At 40.1% G+C, this 11,822-nt stretch overlaps 1 protein-coding gene across 1 annotated transcript; it reads left to right on the forward strand.

The window, feature by feature from the left end:
* Positions 1–966: 966 nt before the first annotated feature.
* klhl23 (kelch-like family member 23) lies at positions 967–11,287 on the forward strand. The gene is made up of 4 exons (XM_057852646.1): positions 967–1,367; positions 4,882–6,105; positions 9,748–9,900; positions 9,985–11,287. Exons 1-4 carry the CDS (start codon positions 1,310–1,312, stop codon positions 10,293–10,295), a joined length of 1,746 nt encoding a protein of 581 aa, XP_057708629.1. The 5' UTR covers positions 967–1,309; the 3' UTR covers positions 10,296–11,287.
* The last annotated feature ends 535 nt before the right edge of the window (positions 11,288–11,822 follow it).

Below are 11,822 nucleotides of genomic sequence, written 5' to 3' on the forward strand. Positions count from 1 at the left end.
TGTAAAAATATTGGAGTAGAGAGACTGAAACAATGACATTTTGCGGCTCTCTTCGTCGCGTTTTCCTCGTTCTGAATAATTACCCCTCAATGGGCTGAATAGTAAAACCGATGAGCCCAGTCTACCGCTGACGTCATCCACCTGTTGGGGACGCTAAAGCCCTATAATGGTAGGCGTGGCTAACCGGCAGATTAAAAAACTAATTTCTCGTCATCTGTGCTTTGCCAGATTGGTGTATATAGTCGAATCGTCTCAAAATATGATTCTAATTCACATAATAATGCCATTTAAGACTTTTTTTCTCATGTCATATGCTCTTTAAATCAGTTGAGGGCATTAACGTCTAAACCTTTGGCCTGCAGTTTATGAAGTAGAATTTTATGATCAACGGTATCGAATGCTTTTGTAAGATCAATGAAAAGAGCAGCACAGAACTGTTTATTATGAAGAAAGGAGACAATGTTATTTAGGACAGAAACTGAAGCTGTAATTGTACTGTGACCTGGGCGAAAACCAGACTGTTGCGGCTGAAGTATGTTAGATGAGTCAATAAAAGAACGTAGTTGAGAATTGATCAATGATTCAAGAATTTTGAAGATATTACTACCAAAGCATTTGTAATTGCAATCATTTTCTGGGAGAAATTGAGTATTATCTGACTGAATTGCAGGGGTGCCTGTACTTTTGGCCAGCACTATAGTTTTCTATTACAATGTAAATAAACTGTAGGTAATTAAAAATGTTTAATTATAATACAGTAATTTAAAAAATATATATATTTCCGCAATCCCTCACCTAAGTGAGGGTTGAGCAACATACCATATTGCTGTTTTATACCCCTGTTAAAAGGCAGGAGTCTCATGTACAGGGCATGCTAATCCCATGGGATTAGGTCAAACCTTGGCCACAGCGGAATTAGGTTCAAAATACCATGGCAACGTTGAGTATGAGCGAAAAACACGGGTGGGAACTCTTATTTCTAAAGGGGTGGTCACTCATTTGTATTCAATTTGTATTCCAAGACAGAGCAGGCTTTCTTTGTATGGTTAACATGGTCACGGGACCTTAGCTGTTATATTTAGAAGGTGAGAGCGAAAGCACATAGCGGTGTGAGTAGGGTCGCGGTTCCTCTGACTGTCTTTTCTCAAGGGCGTGCGTGTGGTGCTGCAGGGAAAGGAGGAGGAAGAGAGAGGTGGGTCGTGGGGGATGGCCGCTGTTACATTGCACACAATCACCAAAATAGGACAGAAGCGACCAGCTGTGACGTCCTTCCATGCTCTAAATTGAGCTGTCTGTGTTTTTTGTGTTTATGGAGAGGAGCAACCACAAAAGGCAGTCACTGAGGAGCATTCATGGACAAAAGAAAGGTGAGTGTGGGATACTGTTGATGAATACAAGGGTCATTGCAATTAATTATACATGAAAATTTGGCTTGGCAGTATGGCGGATTAGTGGTAAAGTATGTCTTCAAAGTTATGGGCTCAGCGCTTGAATCTTGTGTTTCCTATGCAGAGTTTGAATGTTCACCCTGATTACAAAAGCATGCAGGTTAGGTTCCTTGAAGACTCAAAATTGTCTTTGGGTGTAGATAGTTGTTTATCAGTCTTTGCTTTGCAATTGGCTGTTGACTAGTCCAGGGGGTGAACCATCTCTCACCCAGAAGTGGGATAGGTTCCAGCTGACCCGCAACCATACCGAGGATAAGAGTTGCAGAAAATGAATGGCAAACTGGAGTAAGGAGGTGTTGGCGGTTAACTGAAGTTTAGCACTATTTTTGTCAACTTCAACTGGACTGTTCATGTTTATTGAAGACATTTTACCTTTAACTGATATACTTTTGGCAACAGACTCTGGCAAGTTTGTTGTTTTAGTTCTTTTAGATCTATCTGCAGCATTTGATACCGTAGACCAGGGGTGCCCAAGTCCAGTCCTCGAGAGCCCCTATCCAGCTTGTTTTCCATTTCTCCCTCCTCCAACACACCTGACTCAAATAATCAGGATCATTATCAGGTTCCTGCAGAGCTTGCTGATGTGCTGATCATTTGATTCAGGTGTGTTCAATGAGGGAGACATGGAAAACAAGCTGGATAGGGGCTCTCGATGACCGGACTTGGGCACCACTGCCGTAGACAATGAGATTTTAATTTCTCGTCTTGAACACAGTGTGGGTATTCAAGGTGTCGCTCTTGAATGGTTCAAGTCGTACCTAAATGAACAGAGTTTTTGTGTAAAAATGGGCAATTTCATGTCCAAAGAGGCATCGCTTCCACACGGGGTTCCCCAGGGATCTGTTCTCAGCCCTCTTTTATTTTCGCTTTATTTATTGCCTCTTGGTTCTGTTTTTGGGAAACATGGTGTTTTATTTCATTTGTATGCTGATGACTGTCAGATCTATTTTCCAATGGCACAAAATGGCACTTTCTGTCAACTCATTGAATGCCTCAACGATATAAAGTCGTGGGTTTCACTTAATTTTTTAAGTTTGAATGACAGCAAGATTGAAGTCATGGTGTTCGGAACAAGTAGCCAGGCCTCCCTGAATGTTGACCTCGGTTCATTGTCTCCGTTTCTTAAGAACTATGTCAAAAATCTAGGGGTCCAATTTGATTCTGATTTTAAATTTGAGAAGCAGATTTCTTGTGTTGTACAGGACTGTTTTTATCAGCTCCGTCAGATTGCTAAGGTGAAATCTATAGTTTCACGCTCTGATTTGGAGAAATTGATCCATGCTTTTGTCATAACTCGGCTGGATTATGGTAATTCTTTGTATGCAGGCGTCGGTCAGGCTGCACTGGCCTGTCTGCAACTTGTACAAAACTCTGCTGCCAACTCCTAACTAGAACCCGCAGGCGCGGATATATCACCCCGATTTTAGCATCTCTTCACTAGCTCCCAGTACATTACCGAATACATTTTAAGATATTATTATTTGTTTTTAAATGTTTGAATAATCTTGCGTCGTCATATCTGTCAGAACTGCTTCAGTCTTACAGTCCAACCAGAACCCTCAGATCAGCTGACCACCTGCTTGTAGTAGTCCCAAGATCAAGGCTGAAGCTTAGGGTGACCGTGCATTGTGGTGATGGCGCCCAGGCTACCACTTACCAATTACCACTTACTATTAGACAGGCCCCTTCACTTACGGATTTTAAATCACGCCTTAAAACATTTGATTTTTCTTCAGCTTTTAATGTGCAATGACTGTTTATGACCTCGTCTTTTATTTATTTCATTTTTATGTGTTTGTTTTATCTTTGGAAGTTAACTTATTTTGCTGTTTTATGGTATGTAAAGCACTTCGGATACCTTGGCGGATTTTTTAAATGTGCTATACAAATAAAGTTGATTGATTGATTGATTGATTGATTGATTGATTGATTGATTGATTGATTGATTGATTGATTATTGATTGATTAACTCATTCACTCCCAGCCATTTTCACCGGTGCAACCCCCTTTACTCCTGGCCGTTTTACTGGATTTTGACTGATTTTGCAAGGCCTACAGAAAATTCTGTTCTATTGCTATATAAACATGGAACCCACCAAAAGAAAGATTAGACTCTTCTTTCAGCCAGCAGGAAAAAAAAGTTAGTTCATATCTTTTTCCATTCTTTAGAAATCAGCATTAGAAAATAGCTTAGTTTGAGCAATTTTCCAATTTCTGATGAAAAAACAGTGAAATTGAGCTTTTTGTAAACACATACATTTCAAACATAACTTTGAATTTAACACAGCTATTTTTTCCTTTAGTTACATCCCAAACATCTGAATAATGTTTTCCTTTTACAAAATAACATAAACAAGACAAACAGAGATTTTGATAGCAAAGTAACAATTTATTTACACATAACTAACTGAGAGATGACGCTGTTGTGGCCGCGACGGCTGGGGTAAACTTTTCCCTCATCGCCGCCTGTCTCATAAAGATGGATTTTTTTTTGTCTTTCCAGCACAGACTCAACGGCATCGTCCGCTGCACTGGCATCCCGGGCATTCTCCCGGTTATTCTGCTCGGTTGTCCGCCGCCTGGCATCCTGGACGTCCATTTGGTCGTCTTTCGCCGGCGCCAAGCCCGTGCGGCCGGCCGTTCCGTTGAATCGAGTGGGGGGTCTTACTAAATGCGCTACTGCCCTCCAGTGACCAGTTATATTGCTTTAAAATGGATTTTCAGCTTTGTGTTTTGGAACTGAGTTGAATCAGAACCTGGAGATGTCTCTTGTTTAAAAAAAAGCGTAAAAGACATATAAATATGTCTTTGGGACATTAAAACAATTAAAAATAGAACGTATTTATACGTTTTTGGGAGCAAATAAGTTATTCTTTCCAGGGAACACATCCACCAAGCAGTCTTGCGCATTCAAGACACATTTGGTCTCAGACTCTATTCCCAAAAAACTCAGGCTTGGTCTTGGCCTCAGTCTTGGCTCTAAAATATCTTCATCTTGACTTGATGTCAGTGATTTCTGAAAATACTAGTGGGATTTTAAACCAAATGTAATTTCAAACAAGAACAGTTCAGTTGCCTTGTTTCAGTCTTTGCAGAATATGTATTGCATATACTATTCGCAGTTCTTGAGTTTTCATATCAAGGTTTGGACATCTTATGTGGAGTTTGTTGGTTTCTCAAAATACACTGACTGTCTCCCACACTCAAAACATCATGCATGTTTGATTGATGTTAATTCTCTTTCTGCCTGGGATTTGCTTCTAACCAGTCCAGGGTGTAAACTGACCGGTCACACAGAAGTTAGCTGGGTAGGCTTGGTCACACAGACGTTAGCTAGGGTAGGCTTCAGCACACCAATGGCTCTGACAAGGAAAAGTACTATAGAAAATTAGTTTTATTTCATGGATTTTTCCTATTTTTATTTTTGCTGCAGATATCATGTCACATCAGCAGATTGAGGCCTACACCTACGAGTTCTGTGACCCAGACCATCCAGTTGAGCTCCTGGATGCTCTCAGGTGTTTCTACTTCAACAGACTGTTTACTGACGTCATCCTACAATGTGCAGATGACTCAGGTCAGATGTTCCACTGCCATAAGGCGCTACTTTCTGCCAGGAGCGCGTATTTCCAGATCATGTTCACAGCCGATATGAAGGAGAGATCCAACAGCGTCATCAAGCTGGCTGGGGTGGACTGCGAGGTTCTGGCGATTTTGATCGACTACGTTTACACGGCTCAAGTGAGCATTACTGAGAAGAACGTGCAAAGTCTGCTGGAGGCCGCAGACCTGCTGCAGTTCGTCTCAGTTAAACGCGCATGCGAACGCTTTCTCGTTCGTCTACTGGATGTGGACAACTGCCTGGGTATGCATGCGTTCGCTAAACTTCACGTGTGCCCTCGACTCGAGCGTGAAGCCAGCAGAGTGATCCAGAGCAGGTTTGCAGAACTGATCCGACAGGAGGAGTTCCTTGAGCTGGATCCAAATAGGATACGGACACTTCTGGATGCTCAGATGCTTAGCGTGCCAAGGGATGAAGTGCTGATTGACGCAGTAGCCAAATGGGTGATACACGATTTAGAGAACCGCATTCATCACGCTGTGGACTTGCTGCGGTCTATCCATTTGGACCTCGAAGAGAGTGACTTCAAGACTACCTCGGAGCTGTACAGGCAATGCTTAGAGGGGGGCAACGAGAGATTTAAGTCAATGATCAAGCAGGGTTCGAAACTCAAAAGTAAGGCCATCGCTGGTGGGAAAACAAACATGTACATTATTGGAGGATACTACTGGCACCCTCTTTGTGAAGTTCACATATGGGAGCCCACGAGCGACACCTGGTTAAGAGGAAAAGACATGCCGGACAATGCCAGGGAGAGCTACAGTGTAGCTTCACAAGGGGCAGATATCTATGTAACTGGAGGTTACAGAACCAACACAGTCGAAGCCCTTGATACTGTTTTTATTTATAACTGCGACTATGACGAATGGACGGAGGGCTGCCCCATGATCACAGCCAGATACTACCATTGTTCTGTTGCTTTGCATGGCTGCATTTATGCAATTGGAGGCTACAGAGGAGGAGCTCCAGAGCAGGAGACAGAATTTTATGATCCACTGAAAAAGGAATGGTTTTCTGGGGCAAGAATGATCCAAGGTGTGCAACCTTTTATCATGCAAAACATGCTTCCCCTGTCCAAGTAAATGCAGTAATCCATCGTTTTTCGTGGTTAATGAGGACCAGAAACTGCAGCAATAAGTGAAAAACCACGAAATAGCCCCCCCACCCAAAAAAAAGGATTTATTTTTTGTGTGTTCAATGTATTTATTCTGATTCAGCATTGGAAATTGATACATATAAGACATGTTCTTTCATTCTTTTCAGTTTTCACCAAAGTATAGTATCAATAAAAAATATGTACTGTATGTATATATTTTAATAAATGTTTTTTAAGCACTTCAAATGTAATAATTATGATAACTTTTAAACATGTTACTGTCCCACTGAATTATTTTTAAACAACAATAACGTAGAAAAACACTTGTCTTTATTGAATGCTTCATTGAGTGAGTCTACTCAATCCACTCACACTGCTTACTAACACAAAATGAGTTGCCACGGCAAGTGTTTAATGAGCTAAATGATGACTGACACATGCGGCGCTTTGAAGTTTCGGCTTTCAAGCATCTCTGTCAAGATCAAACCTAACTTTAATAAGCAACTCCGTTGCAATGCCTGACCAAGAAAAGCAGCAGAAAAGAGAGTGAGACTACGTGATCGGATCGGGACAGCAAATCTGTATTTATTTATTTATTTATTTTTTAATTAAAAAAAAAAAATCCACGATGGACTGAGGGAGTGAAGTTTGAAGCGCGAAGTAGTGAGAGATCACTGTATTTCTTTGTCATTCACATGGTTGATTGCATAATGCATAAGGTTGGTCAGAAAAGTTCTAGGACTGGCTCAGCACAAAAATGTTTTTCAAACTACAAGATTTTCCCTTCAGTGTGCACCAGATAATCAACCAACATCTGTACAAAGACGTACTGCAGTATTTACAGAGACAGAGTTGTGGCAGGACAATTTAGTGGCGCGTTGCCATGGCAATGTACTTTTTTTTTCAAAGCCTTGATTATCTGAAAGTACATGGCTGAGAAGAACTTTAATATTCTGTAGCAAATCCATCCGTTAATCTGACCTGGCTTCCGATGACTTTTCCCTTTTTCTCAAACTCGAAAGGGTCATTAATGGACTTGTTTTGAATACGTGACCTACACGAAGATGGCCGTGATGACAGTAATGAAGAAGACCCCGGGAGAATTTTCAGTCCTAGAACTTTGCTGACACAACTCAAGAAGTATAGACGGATTGGGCCTTCTAAGGAAAATGCTGGTCTCTCTCCATGTATTGCTTATTGTTTACCTGTCATATGCACGTCCCCCTCAAGTAAACAGCTCAATGAATGCTCTCTTACTTGGCAGTGACAGCTGTTTCTCAAGTGGAACAGTCACTGTAGCACTTCTGGTGAATAGAAAACATAAATCTTTTGAGTGTTTAAAAACCAGACAAAAATAAACCTTCAAGGTGGTATTGTTAGAAAATATTTTAATTGTGGCACACTGTGCCAAGTACCAGTATTCGATCCTGCCCTTGTAGTTAGCGCTTTGACACGAGTTAATGGCTTTGATTGTGATGACCAGTGTTGTTAATCTTACTGAAAAAAAGTAATTAATTATAGTTACAAATTACTTCTCCCAAAAAGTAATTGTGTTAGTAACTCAATTACCTGAATGTAAGAGTAATTAGTTACTTGGCAAAGTAATTGGTGATAATTACTTTTTTTTTTCCCCTCAAAAAAAAAAAAAAAAAACATTTTGTGAAGGTTTTTGGTACAATTGGCCCGAGCCCAATTCTTTACCCTAATTTACCCTTTACCCTGAATCAACTGTTAAAAGTTGTTAAAATTGCTCCCATTATTGCATTAGTTCCCTTCTCTCTACTTTCGACATATGAAAATTTTTACAATTGTTTCATCATTTAAAGATAGATTCAAGTCAAGATTTTGCCGATTTAGAAGTATTTTAGATAAAAAGTTACTTAGGTTCGCTAGGAAGGTTCTCTACAACAGAGCCGTCCTAAAAAGTGTACTGCTTTAAGATGGCGGCTGTCTACTAACTCATTTAATGCCATGTCTGTCATTTTGCATCTAGTTATATCTATATACAGTACATGTGATATCTACCATGTCTACCATATCTACCATAACATGCGGGCGTAGTTTGTACTAGCTATCGGCTACAACATGTATTATTGGAGCTACCTAGCATCGCGTTTGCTCGGCGTCACAACTTTCTTGCCTCCTCCCTACTCCTGCTCTGCTCTGTCGTCTCGGTGAGTCCGTCTCCCTCAGACTTTTCGACCAATATAGTAACGCATAGTAACGCATGCCTTTCCGTCCTCAGTAACGGTAACGGCGTTGCCAAGATGAGAAAAGTAATTAATTAGATTACCCACTACTGAAAAAAATAACGCTGTTAGTAATGCCGTTATATTGTAACGCCGTTATTAACAACACTGGTGATGACTAATGCAAAAGGTGCCCAGTTAAAACAAAAAGAGTCAAAACTGAAACCCAAAATCAAACAATCTTCTGCGTCAAATCTGTGATTGACAAGTGACATGTTTACGCATAACTTTTGACTATTTGACCAAATGCTTGAATTTTTGCTCGCAAATCAAAGCAAGACACATGGAAACCATGGTTAGATTTGGGTTCCTTAGAATGCTTGCAGTACAGTGATCCCGCTCTAATTCGTGCTTCAAATTTCACACCCTCAGTCCATCGCGGATTTTTTTTCCAATAAAAAAAAAAAAAATAATACAGATGAGCTGTCCTGAGCCGATCGCAAAGTCTCACTCTCGCTCCCTCCCTTCCTCTCCCTGCTACACTGAGTGACCTCCCCTTTAGAAATAAGGGTTCCCACCTGTGTTTTTCGTTCATTCTAAACGTTGCCATAGAATTTTGAACCTAATTCCACTGTGGCCAAGGTTTGACCTATTCCCCTGGGATTAGCATGCCCTGTACATTAGACTCCAGCCGTTTAACAGCGCTATAAAACAGCAATATGGTACGTTACTGCACTGGAGTTGCTTATTAAAGTTGACAGATGTTTGTGTTTGAACCCACCAGAGAAGCAGACTTCAAGGCGCCGCATGCATCAATCATCATTTAACTTGTTAAACAGTTGCTGTGGCATCTCATTGTGTGTAAAAGAGAGGATTTGAGTAGACTAAATATAGTGTTGTGAGTGCTGCCTGGACGTGTTGTGTTCACAGCGATAAACGCCACATGTTAAAAGTGATCCTGAGCAGTTTGTAATTTTCACATGTCATTTCAAGAGTCACAGCCAAGGGAGGTAACAGAGGCATTTAATAAAGCCAAGCATTTTTCTACTACAGTGCTTTATTCTTGTTTAAAAATGATTCAGTTGGACAGTAACATCTTTAAAAAGATCATAATTACATTTAAAGTGCTTAAAAACCATTTATTAAAATTATATATACATTTTACTTTGTGAAAAAAAAGTGAAAAAAACATGTTTTATATGTATGTCTTTCCAATGCTAAACCAAAATAAATACATTGAACATTTGTGGTGAGCTACTTCGCGGTTTTTCACTTATGGCGGTGGGTTCTGGTCCCCATTGACCGCGAAAAACAAGGGATCACTGTACTTATTGAGCTCTGAAGTTTTTTCCCATGCATTTTAGACGTGACTGCTTCCTGTGTTATTCGAAGGTGTAGGAAATGCCACTGCTTGTGTGATGGGAGATAAAATCTACGTGACTGGAGGCCACTATGGGTTCAGAGGAAGTTGCACCTATGAAAAAATCCAAGTCTATAGGCCAGACATTAGCGAGTGGAGCATCATTACAATAAGCCCTCATCCAGGTAGGAATCAAACAAGAGGAAATTAGAGTATACATAGTAATGTTTTGCATTGTGTTTTCTAATTTCCAATCCTTTTCCACCTAGAGTATGGTCTTTGTTCTGTATCTCTGGAGAACAAACTTTATTTGGTGGGTGGACAAACAACAATCGCAGACTGCTTTGACACGCAGAGAGGGGAATGGAGCTCAATATCAGTGATGAAGGAGAGGAGGATGGAGTGCAGCGCTGCAGTGATAAACGGTTGTATCTATGTGACAGGTGGATACTCATACTCGAAGGGGACATATCTGCAAAGCATTGAGAAGTATGACCCACAACTGGATACATGGGAGATTGTCGGGGTGCTTCCCAGTCCATCCAGATCGCATGGTTGCGTCTGTGTATACAGTGTATGAGGTCAAGATCTTTACTTGCTCCTTTAGGTTGTCATCATGTGCCAAACATATTGAATGAACTGATGTTCCTTTTGGAAACTATGCAAGTTTTAATGAGTATTATTTAATGAAGCTAATTGCTGAAGCCTGAGAAATGTCTATTACATATTCCTATTTATTTATACTATCATTTAAGACAATTTGAATTGTTTTATGTATAAGGGACTAGTACAAACTACTGTATTAGATATTCAGCTCTTTGCGAAAAAGAATGTATTTATCAAAGCAACAAAAAAAATCTTGTTTGGCCTTCTTGCTGCTGTTAGATTGGTCTGTGGAAAAGCAATTGCATTGTACTGAGCCATTAAAGTGTGTGCAGGGACTATTGATAATTCAATTAGTTACACATTTGTTCACACTAGGCATTCTTCCCTTGTAGAATTGTTCCACTAGTTCAAACGTGAGTAATTCAATCACTACACGACTGTATTCTATTATCTCTGCATTGACGGCGAACCAAATGGTTCATCTTGTCTGATTTGATGCAAAAATTAAACATTTGATAAATCACTGTTAATGCGTTGACTGACACTAACAGCGACAGATGTTTTATCCATTGGAAATTATATGGCTGGCCATAGACTTTACTATAAGTTGACGTGACATGGGGCTCGGGGCCGAGCTGTAGGGGGCCTATTTTAAAAAACCTAAAATTCTACAATTTCCAAAACCAAAGGCACTAGCGACCTAAAACCAAAACAGGCACCTCCTTTAGGCATATATGAGTCTCCATGAGCAGGGGCATCAAAAAATTCAAAGTCGTTCCATAACGAAATCCTAATTAATTTTTATAGAAGTATAACAAAACTTAAAATGGCTATAAAATTCTCAGCTTTTATGCTAGATGCACAAAAATCACCAAATGCAGAGATAATCACCTATATTTTCAGGATCAATAGCAACGTTTAACGTATCATATAGGTTTTTGCCAGAAATAGCAACTTGATTTTTTTTTTTTTTTTTTCACGTTTCAAAGTGCATGCAATGTGCTATTTAATATAATAATTACCTTGAATCTTCAACCAAATCAGTTTTACCTGCTTGTATGCATTAAAACCTTGGTCCTGTTTCCACCTAAATCTGGTGTGTGTTTGAGTTTATCACAGTGAAAGCCAACTCAACGTTCTGCCTGGGTCGGCCCCCCACGGGAATGCGTGGTGCAATGTCTGTGGGACATGTCTTGTCAACTGATGGTGGAGTCTATGGGCTGGCATTGAATTATCATGTTTCAGTGCCACTGGTAGACATCCAATCCATTTTGACTGGAAGAGGCTGTTAGTAATTGATAACTGCAAGCCCTCCAACCGTCAATGGCAGTCTTTAACATTCGGGAAAAATACAGGTACTACCTGAAAAATTAGAATATCAAGTACATTTTGTTTAATTTTGGCAATTTAACATGAAAAGATGCAACCAACAAATTTTATTGAGCCAGGAATATATTGATTTGCATCTATGGAGCTGGACTATCAGTTGCAGAGTCCTCCT

Source organism: Corythoichthys intestinalis, chromosome 12 (genome assembly GCF_030265065.1).
Source record: "Corythoichthys intestinalis isolate RoL2023-P3 chromosome 12, ASM3026506v1, whole genome shotgun sequence".
In the NCBI taxonomy this organism is placed as follows: Eukaryota; Metazoa; Chordata; class Actinopteri; order Syngnathiformes; family Syngnathidae; genus Corythoichthys; species Corythoichthys intestinalis.